The sequence below is a fragment of the Lissotriton vulgaris genome, chromosome 4_1, assembly GCF_964263255.1.
Source record: "Lissotriton vulgaris chromosome 4_1, aLisVul1.2, whole genome shotgun sequence".
NCBI classification, from domain to species: Eukaryota; Metazoa; Chordata; class Amphibia; order Caudata; family Salamandridae; genus Lissotriton; species Lissotriton vulgaris.
Genome location: NC_141691.1, coordinates 1,076,389,221 through 1,076,414,462, shown reverse-complemented (window position 1 = coordinate 1,076,414,462; position 25,242 = coordinate 1,076,389,221). Strand labels below are relative to the sequence as shown.

General features: G+C 48.0%; 1 protein-coding gene across 1 annotated transcript in view; it reads left to right on the top strand.

The window, feature by feature from the left end:
• Positions 1-25,242, top strand: part of DNAH5 (dynein axonemal heavy chain 5) — a 5,605,957-nt gene that overhangs the window by 448,330 nt on the left and 5,132,385 nt on the right. Inside the window, exon 2 of the mRNA XM_086967405.1 lies at positions 12,352-12,486. Within this exon, the coding sequence (XP_086823531.1) occupies positions 12,352-12,486 (135 nt within the window). The remainder of the gene's footprint in view (positions 1-12,351; positions 12,487-25,242) is intronic.

The following is a 25,242-nucleotide window of genomic DNA, read 5'->3' as shown; positions in this document are numbered from 1 at the left end:
ATTATGTGGCGGGCGATTACATTGATAAATGGTTTTCTGCTTAAGAGGTTGCACTCAAGGTACACTGGTTTCCTGAAGAGCACTAGGAGGTTGGTGAGTAGAAACAACTGCCTTCACTTTGGAGGGACACACTTCTGACATTTGAGGTTGGGGGATCAAACCAAGGACACTCCTAAGAAACTGTTTTGATTGAAAGATTTGTACTGACAAGAATTATCGCCAAAGAATCAAGGACAGCCAGAAGCTCCCCAACCAATCCTGGGTAGATTTGATTGATTATTCCAATAATGCACTGAATCGCTGGGTGAGGGGCAGCAAAGTTAATGATTTTAACAGGTTGTATGTATCGTGATCATAAGAGGGCACATGCTCAGTATGTATTTTCCAGAGTTGCGCCAGCACCTATTTGACAGTAAGAAGACTGACCCCAGAAAGCTTGCTGAGGAGTCAGACCACCGGGGTAGCACCCGAATGTCCAAAAAGGTATCTGGGGGACACCCACAAAGGTGGTCATGGTTCCCAACAGAAGAAAGAGGGGAGAGAAAAACTTAAAAACAAGGAGTTCTCAAAAGACCCCCATAATAATTCCAAAAAGAGCAGTGGTAAGCAGTCCCAGTCTGAACCAAAGAAGAAAGGGTTCTTTCACAATGACAGGGAAGTCTTTACTACAATGTACAGAGTTTAATAAATATGGTCACTCTAAGGGCGACTCCAAAAGTCCCAAGAGGGCTCAGCACCCTGCCAGTGGGCAGACACCTGGGTTGGTGAGTGTTGCACTCGGGGAGGAGATAGTCCCAGATAGCTGTGGGGAACAGACAGAGGCAACCTTAATATCCCCGGGGGATAGAGACAATGTGCCAAAAGTCCACATGTCTGCAAATATAGACAGTGGGTCACCATTAATGGGCAACAGGTGGTGGCTCAGCGAGACACAGGAGCCAACATAACTGTTGAGTGTCAGCTGGTGTCTGCAGAGCAAGTCGTACTGAACACATTCCACCAAGTCATAGTTGCCAACAATCACAAGAGCCATCTACTGGTGGCTCTGGTTCCCTTTGAGGGAGGGGGGAGTTGCAGGTTCTCTGAAAGTAGCTGTGAGCCCTGCCATGCCTGTTGATTGTCTTTTGGACAATGGCCTGGAGCACACTGCCTGGAGGGAGGTAGAGCCCAGCTGTCACTTGGAGATGAGGGGATTGCCTGAGTGGGTCTGCATGAACCACGATCCATGACTTCCCAGAAAGGTAGTCAATGGAGTTTGAAGCCTGGAAGAATGGTCCAGACAGCTGCCAAAAAGAGGTACAAGGGGCACAGGAAACAAGTGCCTGAAGTTCTCGCAGTGGAGATTGATGGGGTCCCTGAGAAGGAGGCCCCAGGGCCAACCAGGGAAGACATTGCTGCCCTAGGTGACCTACCTGAGCTTGCCAGCGGGAAGGATGAGGGTGGGCCCAGCAGAGAGGAATTCTGCCAAGCGCAGAACGAGTCTCCCACTCTTGAGGGCATAAGGCACCAGGCCTCCGCCCATGCAGCAGGTGAAGCCTATGGGGATCACCTAATCTATTGGGAGAACAATGTCCTTTACAGTGAGCCCAAGGTTCCTGGTGCTGTGGCAGCCTGTGTGCTGGTGGTCCCTCAATGCTCCCGGACCTTCTGTTATGAGTCCGGATCTGAGCGCAACAGCTTGATGCACGTCCCATTCATTGAAGAAACTACAGTTCCCATCATGCTTTGAGGAGCACGTCGTAACGTTGTGGCATCCTACTTAGCGCCCCATGTGACAGGAAACCGTGTCGGAAATTCCAGATTGCTGTAGTACCTTGGGAGAGATGTTCGTTGTGCTTACCGACTCCAGTCCTGATCCGGAAGCCTCTTCATTTGGTGAGTGCGGTGTCAGCGTCTATTGAACAAAAGGCAATTCTGGCCGTATTGTCCTCCGTTGGCGAGCGCGCAATTGCGGCTCATGCGGAGGACGGTTTGTGTTACAAAGTGAAGTTGTCCTCCGTTGGCGAGCTCGCGTCTGGCGGCTCATGCGGAGGACGGTTATTTGGGCTTAAGGTGAAAGCATATCGCACAGCATTTTCGGCTGCGATTAGACCTCTGTTGGAATCTGTATTTGCCCTCCTTTGGCGAGCTCGCGTCTTGCAGGCTCATGCGGAGGATGATTGTTTGTGCTTAAGGTGAAAGAGTATCGCACACATTTTCGGCCGCGTTCAGTCCTCTGTTGGTGAGCTGAATTTAAGCTTGTGCAGAGGACGATTGGTTACGAGGCTAAAGACTCCAGTATCGGAGACCCAAGAAAAGCAATAGAGGTACTGTGTATCCAGGGGATCTATGGGGTGACGTAACCCTGTGTGTTTCTTTTCCCTACATATATAAAGAAGGTGTATTCTATATTGGAGCAACCTGGCTGAGTTTAAAGCAGTTTTTAGGTACAACAGGGTAAGCTCCCGCTATTGCATTATACAGAAGCATAACAAACGTTTACCAGTAACAAGGGAGCTTATGATCTTTTTCTTATTCTCCTTTTCATACAGTTGGACATAGTTCAGGATATCTAGGAGGCCTCTCATTGCCAGAAGAGAATTATCTTCATATAGTGTTCATATATTTATTTGCCTTACAGGTATAGCAGCGAATATTGAGTATTGTCTTTCTTTTGATATCTAGTAGAAGTGGTAGTTCATGGCATGTGTTTGTCGTTTCAGATCTCCCTCCCTGCTGTTCCCTTCCTTACCTTCCCTCGCTTGATCCTTCCACTGACCTATGCTTTTACATCAAACTATGCTTGGTTAGATCAAGAGGTGGACCCCTCTTAGCATCACACCGATCATGAGGACTGCAAGATAACACCTTCCTCCTGGGCCTGGCTCACGTCCCCCTGGCAGAACATTTGGAGCAAGACAAGATTTTTGCCAGGCTTGTCTCACACTTTTATTGGCCCCAGATGAAGACAGCCTCAGATGCATTCTGCAGGTCCTGTCCGACCTATCAGCCTAGTAGGAAATCAGGAAAAAAACACAAAGCTCCCTTGAACCCACTACCCGTCATTGGTACCTCCTTTGAAACGGTGGGCATCGACATCATTGGTCCTTTGGACCCCACAACGGCCTTAGGCAACAGTGGTGGACCATGCAAACCACTACCCAGAGTCAATCCCTCTGAGGTCAGTGGCTGCATCCATGGTGGCGAGAGCTCTGATTTACCCGTGTTCGGTTTCCCAAGGAGGTAGTGTAAGACCAAGGCACCAACTTAATGTCAGCGTACATGAAGTCCATGTGGGATGAGTGTGGTGTAAGGTACAAGTTCACTACCCCCTATCAACCCCAAACGAATGGTCTGGTTGAGAGATTAAACGAGACCTTGAAGGGCATAATTATGGGTCTACATGAGTCCATGAGGCATAAGTGGGATGTCCTCTTGCCATGCCTTCTCTTCACCTACAGGGAGGTGCCACAGAAAGCAGTAGGGTTCAGCAGCTTTCAACTCCTCTATGGACACCCTGTTAGGGGAACTCTGAGCCTTGTCAAAGAGGTTGGGAGAAAGCTCTCAGGAAGCCCCCCAGGATGTGGTCAGCTACATGCTGGCCTTCCGCAACCAGATGCACTGCTTGTGGAAGAAGGCTAAAAGAAACCTAATGGCATCAAAGGAGCGAACTACCAACTCAACATCCTCAGAAAAACTCAAACCCTACCTTCTTGCTCCTGACCTTAAATTTGCAGTGCAAGCCCTAGTGATTTCAAAGCTGTACTATGGTAGTGCTACGTTGTGTGGCTTGCCCAGAGTGAAGATGGCTCCTCTTAGGGCTGCCCTCAGTTCTGCTGCTAGGCTCATAACTGGCACAAAAAAATTAACCAAATCTCTCCGGACTTGTTAGCCCTTAATTGGCTTCCTTATAAAGCCCGGATACACTTAAAAATCGTATGCATGGCACACAAAGCCATCCACCACCAGACTCCACAATTCCTTGTGCAGAAATTGAAGCCCTCATGTGGTTCGAGAGCCTCCATAAGTGCCAGCACCCTATTACTCAGACCCCATAAATTCAAGGTAAAAAAGACCTACAACCGTGCATTCTCGGGTTTGGCTCCAAGGATCTCAAACTCCCTCCCCCCGAACTCAGGACGAATCCTTCCATGTTCCTCTTCAAGAAAGAAGCCAAAAGGCTCCTTATGAAGAAATTCTTACCTCAATCTGGCCTCGCCACTTGATACCGTGGCCTAACCGTCAATCCGAGGCCCTGCAGCCTGGACCATTTGAATGCTCGGCCTTTTCATGTCTGTGAATTTTCGCCCTGTATATTACGGCCTTGACATTTTATGACTCAGAAGAATGTGTGATCATTTTTGAACGTGACATTTTTGCTGTGCTTACCATGTTGGACACTTAAGGGTCTGGAGGATGTTTGGACACCTGTGACTGTGTAATTTTCACTTAGTTTATTTTCTCCTGCTGTGATATTTCATGTGTATGTCTCCTCTCTGTAGTTACTCTTGGTTGTTTACATGTACCTTCTTGCCACATATATTGTAAAGCGCTCTGATACCCCCGGTGGTCATGTTCGCGCTATATAAAACTTTATAAATAAATACAATAAATAAACCTAGAGGGCAGCTAAGAGGTGATGAAACTCTGGTACGGCCTGAAGCCACACTGATAGAGTTTCAACCTGGCCAAAAGATTTGGGTCTTTGAACCAGTAGAGCTCTCCAGGACCACTGGAAAGGCCCACACGAGATCAGGGAGCAGAAGGTGGAGACCACCTATCCAGTGGACTTCCAGAACCCTAGGAACGCTTTAAGTGTGCTCCATGTGAACCGACTGAAGTCCCACTTTGAGAGATTAGTAGTGAGCATGCTCCTAGTGAACGATGAGGGAGTGGAAGAGGAGTGAACCTCTCCCTGACCTTCTCTCTGCACAGAAGCATGATGGGCCAGTGAAGGGTGTCAACCTCTCTACCACCCTGACCCCAGAACAGCAAGCAACTGTTACCAGTTGCTGGGACAGTTTGCCTAACTGTTTTCCCCTACCCCTGGACTCTCACATCTGTCTGTTCATGATGTCGACACTGGAGACAGTCCCCCTGTAAAGAACAAAATTTACAGGTTGTCAGAAAAGGTGAGAGTCTGTTTCAAGGAGGAAGTCTCCAAGATGTTAGCCTTAGGGGTGATTGAGCCCTCTATCAGTCCCTGGTCCAGCCCAGTGGTGTTTGTATCAAAAGCTTCCCCACTGGGTTCCAAACCAGAGCTTTGGTTGTGTATGGACTCCTGAGGACTCAGTCACCAAGACTGGTGCATTCCCCATCCCCAGGTGTTATGAGCTCATTGACAGGCTGGATGCTACCAAATTCCTCATAATGTTTGATTTGACATCAGGGTACTGGTAGATCGCCCTCACTGAGGGGGCAAAAGATAGGTCAACGTTCTAAACCGCAGAGGCATTGTATGAAAGTGGGTTTCTGTTGCAGTAACCCCCCCCCCCACACACACACACACACATACTTTATTCCTGATTCTGATGCAACTTTGACTGAATGTACACTGGGTACCTGCTAACCAGGTTCCCAGTGCCTGTGTTCTTTCCCTAAACTGTACCTTTGTTTCCACAATTTTCACACCTCTGGCACTCCTATAAGTCCCTTATGAAAGGTACCAGTGGTACCAAGGGCCTTGTGACCAGAGAGGGTCTCTAAGGGCTGCAGCATGTATTGTGCCACACTCAGAGCCCCCTCACCAAAAACATACACACTGTCATTTTAGACTTTGTGTTTTGGTGCAGCTAAAACTGAAAAATCGACATGGCACACATCCCTGTGTGCCATGCCTATAACACACTGCCTGTGGCATTGGTAAGTCACCCCTTTGGCAGCTACTTACATCTCTAAGGCAGGGTGCACTATACCACAGATGGGGGCATAGGTGCATGAGCAATATGCCCCTACAATGTCTAAGTCAATTTTTAGACACTGTAAGTGCAGTGAAGCCATATTGAGTTCATGGACTGGGAGTTTGTAATTGCGAACTCCACAGCACCATGGTAGCTTTACTGAATGCTAGGAAGTTTGGTATCTTACTTCTCAGCATAATAAACCCACACTGATGCCATTGCTATATTTATTATAAAATGCACCAAGAGGTGCTCCCTAAAAAACCTACCCAACCGCTAGTTTTTTGGGGGAGGGGAGTTTTATATAGCAAAAACTCAACCCGAAGTCAGAGTACTCACATGAGCACCAGTTATGTTACAGATGGACATATTCATTTAGTTAGGCACATTGTTGATTAAGTAATTTGTCCAGAATCACAGGATGTTGAACGTCCCTGCCGAGGCTCAAACCCGGTTCCCCAGCTTTGAGGTCCGCTGCTCTAGTCATTAGCTTCTGTGTAGCTGACTGGTCTGCACCAGCCTGCCACCCTCACACATGTTTCTGACCCCCTGAGATGGGAGCCTTGTGCTCTGAAAAAAGCCTGCTATGGGTGGAGGTGCTACTCACCTACGCCAAGCAGGTACAGCATTCAGGGCAGTGAGCCTCAAAAGCTTCCTGCCCATTGTTATGCTAGCCAGGACTCTTCAAGCTAGTGGAGATGCCTGCCCCCAGAACAAGCCACACTTTCAGCGACAAGGTCCGTGGGGAAATTAGTAAACAGGAGAGGTGTGTCCCCTCTCAGCCAGGACCGTCCCTAAGTATTCCGAACTGAAGTGAACCCTCCTTTGAAAATCCTCCATATTGGATGGAAGGATTTTAGCCAGTAGGATTAGGGGATGCCCCCTCCCCAAAGGGAGGGGACATATAAAGGGTGTAGTCACCATAAATGTATGTAGCCCATTGGCTACTACCTGCCAGTACCTGTAACACCCCTAAATTGAGTATTTAGGGGGACCCCTGACTCTTGAGTCGCAGATTTCTGGTGACGTAAAGAAGAAGAAGGACTGAAGAGCCGTGCAGCAGTGAAGGCTCCAGATGGCAACTGACTTGGCCCCAGCCCTTCCGGCCTGTGTGCAGTCCTAAAAAAAACCTGCTCCAGAAGCGACTCATCCTGCAGGACCAGCGACGTCCAGAACCCTAGGAGGACTGCCTGCCTTCCCCAAAGACCAATAACTCCTGAGGACAGCAGCCCTGTCCACAACGAACCCAACACCAAGGATTCCTTCACCTTTTGGAACCGCAACTCCTGCCTACTCTGCACCTGATGCCCAAGGCTCAAGTCTGAGTGGCCCACTAGTACAGGTAAGTCTCCCCAGCGATCCTGGTCTCAAATTGTTCAGTGGCTGACTTTTCCTGGACTCCATGAAGATGCCTCTGAACCTCAACATGAGGGGGCTCCCCCAACCGCGACCGACTCCAGTGAAGATTTCCCTACATCTAAAAGTATTCCTGTATCCTCAGCCTTTCGAGCCAGCTGACGGTGCCCTGGTCTCCACCAACATCTCAACTTTCCTGCCTAGTTTTTGGTCACCATTGTGCAGCCTTCTGGTCCGAGTCGGCAGCCTCTTTGTGAAACCGAGTTCCCTCATTCACTTGCATTGGGTGCCCGACTCTGTATTTGCACCCTGCACCCGCCTGCACCTGTGCGCTGGTGGTGTATGCTTGGTGCTGCCATGTGGCCCCCATGCTTGTCTAAACTCCCATGGCCTGTGCCCCGAAACCACAGGTATGTACCTCCAAAACATGCCTCTCCAATCACCCCCAGTCTGCATAGACTAACATTGTGCCCTCAACACCAACTTTGACCTCTGAACCTGGCCGCCCGTGCTACTAGTGGTGCAACCTTGATATCCACTTGAACCTTGCCCTGTGTTGGTCCAGACCCACGAAGACTTGGGTAGTAAGTTGTGTACTTACCTGTTAATGTGCATAACTGATTTCTTTCTATAGGATTGCATTGTATTTCTTGCTATTTGCACTGTCTATTTTCTACATTACAAAGTTACTGCTACTGTTGATTGACTCTACAGAGTATTTCCAGTACTACTGTAAAGTATTCCTATTGCTATTTGCAACACATTCCTACTGTACCTGAAAATATTGCTATTTTTAAACTGGTACTGACCTGTAACTGAGTTCTTCTTGGTTCTAAAATAAAAGTAACAAAGTAAAAAATGTTATACAAACATTGAACTTGGAGTTAGTCATTGAGTGTATGCCTCATTTCTCGACTATGTGTGTACAACAAATGCTTTGGCACAGCCCTCTGATTAGCCTAACTGCTCGATCACACTACCACAAAAGAGAGTACGTTATTATCTACTTTAGCCTCTGTAATGCCTCTGGGGATCCAATGGACTCTGTGCACTCTATACCTTACTTTGGTACAGAGCCAGCTTCCTACAGGAATTACAAATTCCAAGTGATGCCCTTTGGATTAAAGAATGCCCCAGCTACCTTCCAACGATTGGTTAACAGGGTCCTGCTGGTAAGGAGGCTTTCTTAGAAGACATCGCCATCTATAGTTCCAACTGAGAGGAACATCTGTATCACCTCCATGCGGTGCTTCAGGCCCTGCAACCGGTGGGCTGAACATCAAGGCCAATGAGTGCCAGACTGGGCAGGGTTCCGTGATCTACTTGGGACACCTGGTAGGTGGAGGAAAGGTGCAGCCCCTCCAGCAAAGACTGAAATCATCATGTCTTGGGAACCGCCTAAATCATAAACCAAAGTGAGAGCCTTCTTAGGCCTCACTGGCTATTATCATAGATTTGTTAAAGGCTATGGCACCATTATTGCACCCTTAACTGAGTTCACTTCGAAGAAGCAGTCCAGATTGGTGATCCGGACAGAAACCTGTTAGAAAGCCTTTGTCTCTTCCAAGGAAGCCATGTGCTCAGGGACCCTGACTTCTCCAAGGATTTCATTGTACAGATGGACGCTTCCGAACATGCCATAGGGACAGACTTAGCACAGTGGAATGAGACAGGCCTAGACCAACCAGTAGCCTTCATTAGCAGGAGATTACTTCCACAGGAACAGAGGTGGAGTTCCATTGAAAGGGAAGGTTTTGCTGTGGTCTTGGCACTGAAAAAGTTTAGACTATACATGTTTGGGACTCACTTCCGAGTTTAGATGGACCACAGACCCCTCAGGTGGCTCATGCAGAAGGGGGGTACAAATGCCTAGCTGTTGAGGTGGTCCATCTCCCTACAGGGAATGAACTTTAAGGAGGAACATCTCCCAGGAACAGACTTTGACGGTCGGATTGACTGCACAGCTTCTCCTGCTACGTTTTTCTCGGCAGTAACAAATCAGTTTCAGCTGTCCTTCGTCAAAGGGTTATCTGGCATTGTGATACTGTCTTCGGCTACACTGGAAAATGTTTACTTCCATTTCAGAGATTAAGCCTGAACTTTGAAATCTTTACTGTGGCTTCGACCCAAGGCTATCTGACGACAACCCTCCCTCTTTGGACACCTCCTATAGCCTTGCCCCACGAAACCTTAACTTTTCCAAAATTATTTTTCAAAACTTTTTAAGTATGAAGGTAAGAACTGACCTGGCCCAATCCACTTCCTGGATCAGAACGGCGCTCCATCTCAACAAGCCTTATTTTTCGGCTTTGACCTAGTCTAGCACGACTAGATGGGTGCGATTGGCGCTTTTTTGGGGGGAGATTTTTATGTATTCCAAACTAGACCTGAAGGTATCAGGGCGCTTTACATGAGCACCAGTTACGTTACAGACTGACACATTCACTTTTGTTAGGCACGGGGGGATTAAGTGATTTGCCCAGAATCACAGACTGTTGAGAGTTCCTGCCGAGACTCGAACCCATTCCCTGGCTCCGAGGTCGACTGCCCTAACCGTTAGGCCACATTCTCTCCCCACTTTGATCTTTTAGGCACAAGTGTTTACTAAAGCTTTAAAAATTCATAACTCCGGTTCTACTGATTGGATGTTTGTTGTTTTGGTATCAAATAATTTATCAAAATGTACTCTTTTGTTTGTAAATTGGTGTGGGATTTCTCTTGTTCCTTCTTTTCACTTTATTACTTTTTGTGTGCTGCATAAATACTTTACACATTGCTTTTTGTGGCAAGCTACCCGGGGTTAAGCACAGGTTAAATTAGTGACTTTTTGTGGTTCATGCTGCAAGAGATTGTGGCTGTTGCTTGACCAGGGCGCACACCCCAGTCAACCAACATCTCAGTTTCTCACAGCCGTGATAAGGGTGCTCTGCATAGGTCAATCAGTGGATGTTAAGCAGTCTGTCTGCACTGAGTTGACCACTTTGGAATGGCAAAATCCGCCGCTTGGAAACTGAAGCCTCAGACCACCTCAAGATCATGCCGTCATGAGCTGGAAAAGCATTCTGTGGCTTTGAGGATACTCCATTCCTTGCACTGGTGGGAACATATAGAAGCTGTACATGTAGAGAGGGTGGGAGTGAGGCAAGTTGCTGGCATGGCTAACCAGCCTGGAAGACGATGGAAACCCCATTACCCAAGTTGCTGGGCCAACAGGGGTAATTATCTACTCCGAAACTGGTATATATGAAGTTTTCACAAGGCATTATCAGTACGGAGCCAACAACCCTGTAGTGGATGAGATTCTGGGGGCCTTCTTAGACATGGTGCAACTGCTGGAAGAGGAGCGAGAGGGGCTTGGCTCCCCTTCTGGGTGATGGAAATCAGCAAGGCCATAAAGGCTTGGCGTGAGGTAAGACAACCAGGATGAATGGCTTCCCAGGCTAATTTTACCAGACCTATGCCACACATTTGGTTCCAATGTCAATACACTGGAATGCAGTTACTTCCCAGATACGACCAGAGAGGCACTGATTCTTTTCATCCCTAAGCCACTGAGCAATGCCACTGGCGCAACGGCATATCCACCACTCTTAGTGTTGAACTTCGATTATGAAATTCTCAGTAAAACCCGGGCAAACCGGTTACCACCAAATCGATCTGCCATGTTGCATGAGGATCAAAATGGTTTCATCCCCAAACGTAACACATTCCACAACATCCGGCGCTTTTATCGCGTGCCGGACAAGACGGATCAGGCTTGATTCCCCGAAGCTCTGCTCTTCTCCTTTGACATCCGGAAGGCTTTTGATCTTTGGTGGGATTATCTGTAGGCGCTCATGAACAGGATGTCCCTGTGGGGGTAACAAATGGAGCGCCATGATAGGGGTATCCCATTGCACAATGGGGAACATATTTGCTCTTTATATGCAGATAACATGTTGATCTTCCTGAGGAATCCCCGTATCCTATTGAGAGTAGTGCTGCCAGGGTACATTGGACTGTTTTCTGGCCTCAGTATGAATTGGTGGAAATCCTGCGCCTTCCCGGTTCCCCCAGAATGCATGGGCCGTACAGAGCAGGTCATTTTGATTTTTGCACCTACCTTTGGGGACAGCCCACAGAGACATTGCCCCTCACAGGAGCTCTCAGCACCCCATACCCCCCCCCCCACACACAGTCGGTGGCGGATGGAGGTGAAGGGGGCGGTAGCTGAGGGCGTGTCGTTGCAGACCTTTAGGTAGAGGTGGTTACTGGCTTAGACTATTACCCCTAGAAGTTGTAAGCACAGGTTCGGAATATCGCTTGCATCAATCGTTTTTAGATTGAGCAGAGGGCCATCCCAATGCCAGGGGCTTGGCTATGGGACCTGATTGACCATTGCACCCCTAAGGAATATGTGTCTTATCCTTCTGCCCATGCGCCTTATGATCCCATTTGCCTTTTCCCCTCTGCAGATAGGAACACCTCCTAGGTAGTTAATCACTGACTGATACATCAGTCACACTGGGCAAGATTCTTATGTTTGTTCTGTTTTGTTGTTAAGTCTATGGCGTTCCTTAATTGGTTGGAAGATATACATGGTGCACATCGCTACTGGTATAGGATGTGAATATGGATAACTGTCGGCAATGTAAATTGAATCCTAGATGATTAGGATTTACTACGCTGTCGGAGCTAGAGCATATTGTAGTCTGCTGCTCTCAGCATGCACTTCTTTAATGCTCGCTTGTAACTTGAGTATACCCTGGTATTAATGTATATGCCTGTATGCTTATACCTCTGTTTAAATCCAGCAAAGAAATATTTTTTTAAAATGTTGTAGCTTGGAAATTTTCCTAGTATGCCTAGTAAATGGTGGATACAACTTTTATTATACTCCTGGACATTACTATGGGCCACTGGAATGCTTTCAATGCAGGTTTTACAATGTCTCTCTTTCACAGTTAAGGCAAAATCTGGCAGAATGTACTCTCTGCAGGCTGCCTTAGGGCATTCTTAAATAACATATTTTTAACGTGTGTTTTGCTTCTACTGTTCTAAAACTTAATTCATACAGTACTAATATTATGCAAAACTACTTAGTGTTTTTATAATACTGTTTTTGTTATCCTTACAGCAAAAATTAAAGGAGGAGAAGGAAGTGAAAAGGGCTCAATTGGATGGGAGACACGATTATGTGTTGGGAATAGTGGCTGCCTGTTTGGATTTGGAGAAGGCAGAAATAGAAGATGCAGTTCTTGAGGGCAATCAGGTATGTATATGTAGCCACCCTTTGTTCCATGAGTACCGCTTTCTCAGGGTACTTTTTGGCACATTTCAGAAGGAGTTTTTAAAAAATACAGTATTTCTTTGTATGTATCCGTCCTTCTTTTCTGTCGCTGCAGCTGAAGAGGGTAATTCACAATTTGTTAAACACTCAAGAGCAAAAGTTCATGGTAACATAAAAGGAAAGTGATGGTGTCAGAATATCATTGGGTACTTTTTTTAATGGATAGGACCTTAATGCAGATTTATGGTTTGGGACTGGAAGTCCGACATGGAGGGAGTTCTTAGTAGGTGTATTGAACTAGAAGGCAAACAAAAAGAAGCCAGGTTCTTTGATATTGCATTGCATTTATAAAGGTGCAATATTTAATTAACACCCATCCTCATGTTTGAGCCCTTTTTTTCGATCAAGCATACAGGCCTTTGTCAGGTAGCAAAATACCTATTGTCAACTTACCAAGAGCTTACAGTGAGCTTAAAGCCCATCCATTTCCTGCCATTAGTTGGCTTTATTGTAACTTTCATTTGCTTGCTTCTTATTCAATGGCTTGCCTTCTCCATATTGTTTTAGTCCCTCTCCCGGATCATATTGTCTTTGTGTGTCCTTCTAATGCTCAGTTTTAAAGAACTGCATTTTCCTTTTTGACTGTGTGTGTTTTCCATTCATCTGCCTCCTTGTGCTACTCTCCCCCTGCTTTGTGTTGTTTCTATTGTCTGAGTGTGTCTATTCCCCACACGTTCCATGTGGTTCTTCCTTCACTCCTTGTTGTTTTGTCCCTTGTGTGCATTTTTCCCGCCATTCTTGTTGCTCCCTGTCTCATGTGCTCCTTTTTCCTCCCGCCCACCATCTATCCCAACCCACTGTTCCAATGCCAACCTCTCCATCGCGGTAATTAAAAAAAATATATTGGCTGCCAGCCCTTCTGCTTTATGAATAAAAGCACTTTAGCACCTCTTAGTTTTCTTAATTCTTTTATTTTAATTATGATCAGTCTAGGATCGCTAAATAAAAAAGGGCACGCATGTCACGCAGGTACATCTTGCCTAACAAACTATGTGACTGCCAGCAGACACATCCTCATGCCATTTTCCCCCTTTGATCACACTATACATCATTGCCGTTGTTACCAATGCTGTACAGCATGTACCAAAGGCATGGCAGAATATACAGCTCTGAAAAGTGAAACCTATTGGCTTTGCCAATGCTTATTTGACATGTGGGGCAGTTCACGCATAGGGGCTTCATAACTTTTTTCTTTAAATGATATGTGGTTCAAATTTGTGTACTTTTTCCCCACATGATGTAACTTGTAAACCTTTGCAAGGTATGTGATTCGCCTTGGTAGGGCTTGAGTATATAGCCAAAATGTTGATAAATGTAGTTTACGTCCCCCAGAAACGGGAAAATGTAGTGTGCAGTATGTTTTTTTCCCTTTTTTTAGGTCTGGAGCAGGTGTGTCCAACCAGTCGATAACGAGCTACCAGTAGCTCGCAGAAACCTTCAGAGTAGCTCCCAGCCTTGAGTTCATTTTTAACTAAGAACTGCAATAAATAAGTGTTTCATTTTCTTTTTAAAGTTGAGGAAAGGCTGGGTTTATTTTACAGTATTATCGGGCTGCAGATAGCAGAGCCTGATAATGAGCAGTGCTGCACTCAGATTTAGGACCCATGTGGGTCACAAAGGTTAAAAACTGAAGCACAGAGGTATTTAAGTGTTAAATAAAAGTCGTTCTCAGCTCAATATTGGAGCCTGAGAACAAAATGATATTTCTCTATGCTTTTCAAGGAGAGAAAGTTAACCGAAGATTTAACTTAATCATTAAGTTGACTCTTCATTCAAATTTTCTCCCTTTTCAAAGTGTCACATTTACAAACAGCAGGCATCTTGCGCCCAGTGACTGTAGACACAGAGCCATATTCATAACTGAAAAAGACTAACTTTTTTTTAGATGGGTGAAATTTAAAGTGGAGAAATTTGTTTCTATGAAACATTGTCTTAATGTTTTTCTGTACTTTAAATTAAGCAAATTAAGTCCTAAGGTTTTCATGCTGCCTAACACAGATATTGCTTCATACACAGAAGAATATATGGCGACGTTAATCAGCGGTCCCCTGCTCATTCATAATGCCACACTAGCTGGCACCTCCTGCAGCAGCAACAGACAAACCTGCACAGAGAAGTGCAAAAAAAATACATTGGAACGGAGCTTCATGCATGTATTCTCACGGAGTAACTCAAGGCAGATATAATTCCATTAGGACTCCTACATAACGATCCAGCTATCTTTATCCAGGACTCAAAATTCAAACACGGCTTCAGCCACAAAACTACTACCTGTTCCAGAACTGGATGGTGCTTGGAATCGATGCAGCATTAGAGCACAGTAAGAAAGAATTGGAGGAAATCCAGGAAGTAGAAAAAGCCATTCTAGAATCGACGACACTGACTGATGCTAAACTAGCACTAGAGAAATTGGAAAAAACAATATTGGATTTCCCAAAATTTGAACACCCAAAAAAATCCAATAAAGTTGCCAAATGCATAAGAAACTACAATAAGGAAAGATATTGATGATGGCAATGATTCTCACATATGCACTATTTCAGCTTTTTCGAACTTGGTCGAACTTTCACCTACTGTTGTAGACCTATTTTTCGCAAGCCTGTCTGATTTGATGTTCTCGCCTAACAACGAGAATAACTTTTAAAAACAACGAGCACACAGCGTTCCCTGAACTCTGAATTCGGCCTTCAGTTTTGATAAACAACACTACTGAAAACAATTGGAACTATTTTTTCCCCTGAAAGCGAAAATATTTTTTCCACTTCCAAAATATTGACCTTTTTTTTGGCACATGGTACTCTGCTTAAAGTAGAACTATTCTTAGAGAACATAACTTCTATTTTTAGAGACTCTAGAGTCAATACTTTGATTTAGCCTCTAGCACATGTACAGTATTGTATAAATATGTGATGAAATGGTCTCGACCTTCTTTTACACAATCACACTGGGGAGATTTGAGAACCAGCAAATGATTACCTACTCTGATTCCTCCACCGAGAAGGGAATTTCCGACCCGGGAGATGACCCAAACACATCATCTGCTCTAGCCCAGTAGACTGTTTTTACCGAGAGGCCAACAGGAATACAGTGTGAGAGAAGTTGGCCTGATGTATGATGTTCACTATTCTAGTGAGCACCTTGTATCAGTCCAAACAACCCTTATGGTGATTGGTTGTAAGTCAACCTTATAGACCAGCTTTCCTAGGGGTAGCATGGACAAAAGCAGTCTTACGCTAAACTCAAGAGGGAATGTGAAGCCAGCTGTTTTACCATATGCAATCCTTTTAATACCAAATGAAAGGACACCACACAAGTTATATATTATAAAAATATATGTATTTATTACTAGATTAATCCGCTGTACTCTTTATGAGGACAGTGGCACAAGCGTTTAAACAAAAGCACTGAATAACATACAAAAGTTGCACAAATATGGCTAGGCCCGGTGGCCCCTAAAACCATATACTAAAATAGTGGTATAAGAACCACGTCACGAACAATGGTAAGGCCTAGGGCCTTGAGAATCACTGGGGCTACACTGGACTAACAGCAGTTAGGACGTGGGAGGCCCACAGGATATGCGTGCAGTGTCTAAAAGAACACGCGTTCACCAATAGAAGTCAATGGTGCGTAAAAGTTAGAAAGTTGCAGATTTGGAAGTCTTCCGGCTGGACTAGAACTTAACCACTTTAAACTAGGACACTAGAGGTGTAAACCACTACAGGAGCACCGGAGTACTCTTGTTACCTCACCCACAGGAAGCGGGTGCATAGGTGTCCAAGTGCGTCGGGTTTCTTCGTGGAGTTCTATGGAGCCTGGAGGTGAAGATGCTGCAGGCGGCCAGGAGAGAAGAGTCCGGTTGGATCCAAGGGTGGATCGAAGATGTAGAGTACCTGAAAGCAGAGGGGACAGAGTCTGGGTCACTAGCCAGTGACCAGGATGGAACCAGGAAGGAAGCAGGCGATGCCGGGCGCAATTAGGTGGTTGTCGAGAAGCTTGTCTCCGCTGCCACGTGGACCAGGAGGTATCGACGATGACCAGGAGGTGGACACAGGCTGTCCTATGAAGGCTCTCGCTGTTGGCGGTGTCGGCTTCCGGATTGGAGTCAACAGGCCTTGGCAAATGCAACCCACGCAGGAATTGAAGATGGCTTCTTACTCAGACCAGCAAGGTCTGAGGGGCCGCTCCTTTTCAGGGGAGCGAGGGCCAGTCTGGAGCAACCAGACCAGCAGTGTGAATTCGTAGGATCGTCGTCACAGAGGCCACTAGCCAACGGGCAAGTGACCGGACAGACGTGTCGAGCAGGAAAATGCAAAAGGGCCCCACGCAGCACTCGGTGAGTGTGGAGAGGTGATCTTCAGTGCAAGAGCTGATCGGGGCTGGGGCTTCTCAATCCCCAATGCACAGCTTCGAGGTTGCCTCGGGAGCTGCACAGGAAGCACTTCGCTGGCTTTCCAAGATGGCCGGTCCCACATCTCACGTCGCCTCCACGGGTCTCAGCTTTGCTGTGGCTGTGGATCAGGCTAGTGGAAGTCTGGGAGTCTGGTTCTTGTCGATCTCTGTTGTTCGAGCTCCGGCGGGAGCAAAGGCAAAGAAAACCTTTGAGCGCGGATGGTGCCTGCTTGTGCAGGGTGGTCACTCCTTGACCACAAGGGAGATTCTTCAGTCTTCTACGTCGAGTAGGATGTCGAAGGGTCCAGAGTTCTGTTTCAAAGCTTCAGTCAGGATTATCTAAAGTCTATGGACACAGCTCTTACCTTTATTCCAAATCAAGGGGCTGGATTACCTGCTAGGTCCCTCCTATGGGTGGGACCCAGGAAGGGGGTGGTTACACCCCTTTCTCTTTGTCCAGTTTCACGCCAGAGCTGGGGCTGTAGTGCCCCAGCACCGGTTTGAACTGTGCTATGCATGGGATACCTTGTGTGCCCCAGGCAGTGTCTAGTTTCACTCGCCCTCCCTGCCTCAATCCACTATCTCCTGTCTGGGGCGGTGTTAGCACCTCCCTGTGACAGGAAACCTTTTGTCCAGGTCAAACCCTGCCAGAGTTTCGGTCAGCAGCAGGAGGCCAGACTTGTGTCTGTGGCAGCAGCATCCATTTTGTGATGCCGAGGCTCTGGTTAGTTTTAACCGCGTTTACTGTTAGCAACATGTCTTCTCCCTCTAGAAGGGTGGAATGCTACCCCCGTCGCCAGGACTGGTGAGGGGGTAGTATTCGAAAGCGTATGGCACCTTACACGACATGTTTCGATAAAGCCAAACCAAAGATAGCATCTAACCGCGAGGATTATAATGCACTTAAGAGTATATGGTATGGCAATACCCTGTAAGAGCAATAAGAACATGGTTCCGAAAGCTTCAGACAGGCTCAGCTCATGCTAGAGCACCATCTCACATAAAAGCAAGCACTCTGCCTCCAGGATTGTTAAGGCCTGCCATAGGAGTGACTTATAGTTGTATATGTGTCCAGATATAGGTTTAGACATAGGTATACTATATCTAAGCAAGGGGTTATTAAACAACCTTGCCCCAGCTGAGGGATCAGCCAGTTGTGTCCGTTTGGATGGCCAGCCAGGGGTGGCAAAAGATATGCTGCAGCCCCTGGTAGGCCTTGGATGCACCTATGCCCTGGGTACCTATAGTACACTGTACAGGGGCTCATAAGGTGACCCAATCCCAATTGGTGATGTACCTAAAGTACATAGTTATGAATTTAGAGAGAGAACAGCAGGGCTGTGGGTCTGATTAGCAGGCCCACAGCCACATTAAGTCGAAAACCAGTGAAGCAAAAAGCAAAAAGTGGGGTGACCATAGGAAAGCAGACCCTACTCTCCTACACAGAGGCAGAGGTAGGGGCAATGGCAGATTCAGGAACAAGAACAACTTCTCTTACGGGGAAAGCCAAATGAGACTGAAGTTTTACCAATAGTGACACCAGCATTAACTATCTCACTTACAGAGCCCCAAAATTGTTCAGGTGAAATTCCCATTTTCAACTTGTCTCAACACCAACAATCCTCCACAGAAATCTCATTACTTAGTAAAGGTTTATCCTTTGTGATAACTGAAAAAACAGATTGGTTCACACTATAAAGCAAAGACAATAAGATGATGGACGCAGCGCTGAAACTTTTCAGACCCTCACCCCCAGTCACTATTAGATCTGGGTTGAATCCATCATTGTTATTTAGTTCACTTTGCCACCCCAATCCAGAGCCAGCCATATGCAAATCCGTCTTGACCCTGCTCCTCGTGGAAACATTCCAGCCCGAACTGCCAAGCCAGGTCCTCCCTGGACCGGAAACAAGCATCCTGGGACCGGTTTCAGGGAAACACCACTCATCAGCCAGGCTAGCTTAAATCCAGTGGCTAAGTGAGCCGGGGACCCACATCTGGGCATACCCTGCCAACTAAGGGCAAAAAAAGCAAACACAATAAGATGTTGTACGGAGCGCTGAAACTTTCCAGAGACATCCCTAGTCACTATTAGACCTGGGTTAAATCCATCATTGTTATTTAGCTCACTTGGCCACCCTAGTTCAGTCCCAGCCATATGTAAATCGGTTTTAACCCTGCTCCTCACGGGAAAAGTACAGCCCGAACTGCCACGCCAGGTCTTCCCTGAACCAGAAATGAGCATCCTGAGACCGGTTTCGGGCCACTCATCAGCCAGGCTAGCTTGAATCCAGTGGCAAAGGGTCAAGACTGATTTGCATATGGCCATGGGGGTGGCGTGGTGAGCAAAATAATGATGCATTAAACCCAGATCTGTGACTGGGGGTGAATATTTTGCCAATGTGCAACGTTCAGTCCATCACCTTGTGTGTTTTGTTGTTCGCCCTATGTGAGAAGGGTATGCCCAGACGTGGGTCCCGTGCTCACTACGTCATCCTGGCTGATGACGGCTGATAGCCAGAAACCGGTCCTAGGATGCTTGATTCCGGTCCAGGGAAGACATGGCTTGGCAGTTCGGTTCCCATGAGGCACAGGGTCAAGACTGATATGCATATGGCCATGTCTGAACTGGGGTGGCGTGGTGAGCAAAATAATGATGGATTAAACCCAGACCTGTGACTGGGGGTGAAGGTTTTGCCAATGTGCAACATTCTGTCCATCACCTTGTGTGTTTTGCTGAAGTGTGCAAGGGACCCACGTCCACTCAGCGTTACCTCCAGCTAACTCCCTCTTAATTAATTGATTTTCACAGCACACGTCTCAAATTTAGAAGACTCAGACTTTAAGTAATCTATCCTTGACTCGTGATGGTAAGCATTGTCGGCTTCACTGGATGCATTCAGTAATACCTCAGCGCTTCCACCAGCCAATCTGTTTTTTATTTTTTATTTACTGGAATTTAGAGCACCCGTCCCTAACTCAGAAGGCTCCAACTACTGCAGTATAGACTGGACAACTTGTCTTCCACGCTTCCACGTCCTACTGGGTAAGCATAATCAATTTCTCCAGTCAGCTACTAATTAGGACACATTGATATGATGAAGCTCTATCTACACGGGGCGGAGCTTGGCTCACGACGGACATGGCCCCTTGAGCCCGGAGCTCCCAAGCACAGAACAAAAATCCTGCAGCTATCCTCCCTCAATCCACCATAATAGCCGCACTAGTTAGCCCCTCTGCCGTCAGACAGTCGGCGTTTCACGGGCCATCAACTCCGGTCCTGGGGGCGCCATCCGATATAAAGATAGAGACTCCGACAACACTGGAAAGAAGGGCTGCCGATCCCCGCGCTACAGTAGGACGCGGGGCGGAGCGACGTAACAGTGCGTGCGGCGTGAATGGCCGCGGACGAGCCGGTCCCATCCATCAAGTAAGCAGTCTTGAGCGGAAAGCAACCCGGACCCGCGGCGGAATGCGAGGAGTAGCTGCGGACCATTGGAGGTGCGCCGAGGGCTCGTTGCTGCTGGTATCAGAGTGTTTCTCCCCCCGCACCACGAGTGCATAGCGGCGGCACTCCTGAAGGTCAGACAGCAGTGGAGGTGTGGGGCAATGCGAGGGCCTGGGGGTATGCTAGCTGCTCCCCTTTGCAAGTAAAGTGGAGGCACGACCGAACTAAGGGGCGGATCCGCCATTTTGTGGGCAGCCGAGAGGGCTTCCAGCGCCGGACATCACAAGGGCCCTTAAATGGTGAGAGTACTGAGACTGCACAGTGCATTGGCGGAGGAGAGTAGAAGAGGCACGCACCATGGGGGCGGGAGCCGAGTGCCCACTGGCAGCCTGACAGAGGAGAATTGAGGAGTGGGGGCCCGAGCTACTGCGGCATGGTTCCTGTGGAGGTTGATGAGCTGTAAGTGCGTGTAAAAGCTGTAACCAGAGCAGTGCTGAAGCTTGATGACTCTGGTCCTTTGGAAGAATCAAGGCACTGAGCAGGGTGCGAAACCTGTGCACCTGTGGGGGCCCACTCTGACTGGCACCACGGTTGGGGGATTGACTGCGACGATTTGGGGGTAAGAGCACCATAGTACAACAACTCATTGGCGGCGGGCACCGAGTATCGAAGCTGAATGAGGCAGGGGTGAGAGGCACGGTGGGAGACGGTCTTCCCACACATAACGTGACGCGCCACACACGCGTAATGTGGTTTTCCCTGGCCCCTACAGGGTTTAGGGTGCAGGGCACTGCGTGGCGCAGTGTAATTTGCAGGACTATCCAGGCTGTGCACAGCTTCAGCAGCAGGGGGAGCGGCCAGGCTGGGCAGCCCCTGGGCAGGAGGAGGCACGAGAGCAGACGGAGCAACAGGCAGTACCAGGTGACGTCTCCCGAAGTCAGAACGCTGCGCAGCTTTGTGGTTCTCTATTGCGAAACATCCTCTGGAAAGGGGGCCCCAAGGCCTGTTACCCATTTGGGACCCTGTGGTAAAGCCTCTGACTGCTGGTTGCTGGGGGATATTCGGCACCGTCCTCTGCATAACTACACCGCATTAGAGAAGACGATGGGCAAACTGGACAGGACTCAGTCCAAGCTGACCTTTGAACAGAAATGCTCCAAGTTCCACAATCCTGCTTCGGGGGAGGAGACCAGACCCACACCCCTGATAAAAAACGACCAAGACATCCGTAGTCTGCTGCTTTCAATGGAAAAGGGGTTGCAGAGTGGCATCTCCTCCCTGGGCATGAAAATCGACGCCCTCTCGTACTGAATGGACAGAATGGGGGAACGGCTGGACAAACATGCGGAGAGGCTCGATATGTCCGAGCAACGACTTACGGAGGCTGAAGAAGCACGGACGACGTTGGATACGGACCACGAAAAACTTGGCAGGATTCTGCAGGTGCTGCAGGACAAAACAGAAGACCTCGAGGCCCGCTCGAGATGCTGCAACTTACGCATCACGGGCCTGCCGGAGACGACCCAAACTGGAAACATGGAACGCTTTGTGGAGAAGCTTCTGACCGACCTGCTTGGAGAAGAGGTGTTCTCGAATATGTTCGTGGTGGAAAGAGCTCATCGCTCCTTGGGTCCCCGACCCCAGCCAGGTGCCTCGCCACACCCAATCATCGCAAAATTATTGAACTATCAGGATAGAGATGCGACTCTGCATGCGGCAAGGGACAAACAAATGTTGCCGCAAGAGGGGTCGAACATTTCACTCTACCTGGATTTCACTGCCCGAGTACAGGAGTCACGTCGGCAATTCGTCCCCATGAAGAAGCAGTTGCGGGACTTGGGTCTAGACTATGCAATACTATACCCGGCCAAGCTACGAGTGAACAGGCAAGGAAGATCACACATCTTCATAGACCCGGAGGCCCTGCAGAAGGCGCTCAAGGACTGGAAGAGGGAGCAGCGGCAGGGGCCGGAGCGGCAGCGTCTGGATGAGGCAACTGGGGGATCACTGGAGGAACAAGACTGATAAGTATTCAGGGGACTGGGGGGACGGGGGAGATGGGTAGTAGGATGGTAATGTGTATATAATACTATGTTGAAGCGGGCATTCACAGCCACACCACTATACAGCTCTTCTTATAGTATAAATTTGGTAATTAGTAACCCTGGGCGCAGTGCTTCGCTAGGTCCACGGAGTGTACGTAGTGTTGCCTACTTCGCGACTCGCAAAGTAGGCGTAGTAGGCAACACTACGCACACTCCATGGCGGAGCGAAGTTGCCCGCCACCTGCCTCCCTCCCGCCCTCATAAACATCCCCAGTTTCAATATTAAATGCAGTAAAAATAATGAAAAAGAACTTACCTTGCATGCGGCGTCCCGGGGCTCCCTCTTCCTGTTGACGCGCCGACTTATTCAGACGAATGTGTATGCGGGTGCGCCCGCGCATGCGCATTTCTCGTAATTCGTGTGAAGAAGTCAGAGTGTCAACAGGAAGAGGGAGCCCTGGGACGCCGCATGCAAGGTAAGTTCTTTTTCATTATTTTTACTGTTTTTAATATTAAAATTAGGGTTGTAGACTAGGGCAGGAGGGAGGCGGGCGGTGCATAGTGGGGCTACGCGAATTGTGTGGGTGGGCGTAGCTCCCACCCCACTTCGCGGAGCTTTGCGTAACCCCACTACGCGCACTACGCCCACCCCTAGTAATTAGGTATGTGGTAGTTGGAAGGTATTTGGGAGCCATTTTTATGGCATCAGCGGGGGCCACGGGGAGTGCCCGCTAGGAGGCCGGTGACTAGCTGGTATGCGACATTGGACTTGGGAGTCACACTCTGAAATGTGTTGCAATGGATGTAGGATTGGTGGTGGGGGCGATACTAGAAGTCTGTGCTTGAAGGTCAAGTAAGGGGACAAACTGGTACCGAATTTGAAGTAGTGAATAGAGCTACCTCCGCACCACCACTGCAGATAACTAAGTTGGGGGTGGGTGGCAGGAGGTGTGGGAATTCCCTACATGGGATGTAGCGCGACTGTGTTTGGGGTGGTCCGCAGTGGGGGGGAGGTAAGGTTGGGACAGTTTTTTTCTTGTTTTTGGGAGTTTGGTGAGGTCAGTAACAATGTCAGATATTACACAATACACGAGACACTCGTAGGACACTCAGTACTATGTTACATTTGACAGACAGGATGGTGACGGCTAAAGAGGCCAGTAGATTCCCTTAGAGCGTTAACGTGGAATGTGAGGGGCCTTAATGACCACCGCAAATTACGCAAAGTATTGAACAACCTCACTAGATACAGCGTAGACATTGCCTTCTTTCAGGAGACGCACCTTCCACTGCAGAGTCCGATGATGCGTTCCAGAAGACTGGTGGGGAACGTCAACGCAGCAGGCTTCACAACTCATGCGAGAGGAGTTATGACATGGGCCAACCCCAGGTCCGACTATAAGCTGCAACTATTGATGGCAGATACAGACGATAGGTTTGTAATTTCCCGTTGTCAGGGTAGGGGGCTTGATTTGCTATTGGTCAATATATACGGCCCCAACTATGACTGCCCAGAATTCTTCACCACACTAGCTACCACAGTGAGTAAACACAGGGCGGCGCACATGCTATGGGGTGGTGACTTCAACCTGGTTAGGAACCCAAGCTTAGACAGGTCGGGAGGTACGCCGAGAAAGCAGGCGTCGGCAGTCAGAGCTGTAGAAAGGGCCATGATCAATAATGACCTCATAGATGTATGGAGGGAGCATCACCCTGTTGAGGGCGGTTATACACACTACTCTGCTTACTATAATCTACACACACAAATTGATTATTGGCTAGCATCATCACCTCTCATGTCCCAGATATGCTCCTGTCAGGTACTGCAGTGAACTCTGTCGGATAACTACCCAGTCCTTTTGGTCTTGTCCACCCCTAAGAAGACCATTCCCCCATTTACATGGCGCTTCCCCCCTTACTCTCCGTTGGACCCTTTTTTTAAAGAAGCGATAGAAACATTCTTTGCTACTAATATAGGGTCAGTGAACAATTTCCAGACGGTATGGGAGGCTTTTAAGGTGTACATCAGGGGGGTGGCTATGTCTAAACACTCCGGGGTGTTACGGGACATCCGAAAGAGACTATCGCATCTGGAGCAAAAACTAGGTGATCCGGAGACCAGTCAGCAGGCAGGATTGGATGGGGAGTCCACAGAGGCAATGAAGACACTGCTAGAGGAATATCATGAGGCGGCGGACAGCGAAGTGCAGCACTTGGGAAAATATGCCACAGCGCGCACGTACGGGGAGGGCGACAGGCCGGGTTCAGTGCTAGCTAACACCCTGAAAGCCAGACCGGGGTAGGACCTCTGTTACTGCGATCGGCTTGGAAGAGGGTGACCTACTCACTGAGGAGGCAGATATCGCTAACAGGTTTAAACGATATTACTCGGACCTCTATGCTTCGCAATTGTCAGGTATGGATGAGGAAATACTGACGTACTTCGAGCACATTAAGTTACCCTTTTTATCCAACACACATAGAGATTTACTATCTCTCCCCCTAGAAAAGGATGAGATTTTAGATGCACTGGCGGGAATGCAGGCAAACAGTGCCCTAGGGTCAGACGGACTCACAGTGACTTTTTATAAGACTTTTTCCCCTATATAGCAGAGTTGTTCGATGATATGTGTGTAACAGGACAGATGCCACAAACAATGAGAGAAGCCATATTGGTAGCTATTCCCAAACCAGGTAAACGCCCGGAGGAATGTGGATCTTACCGTCCGTTTTCCTTGCTAAACGTGGACACTAAGCTGTTTGCGAAAATCTTGGCCACTTGGTTGGCCCTGT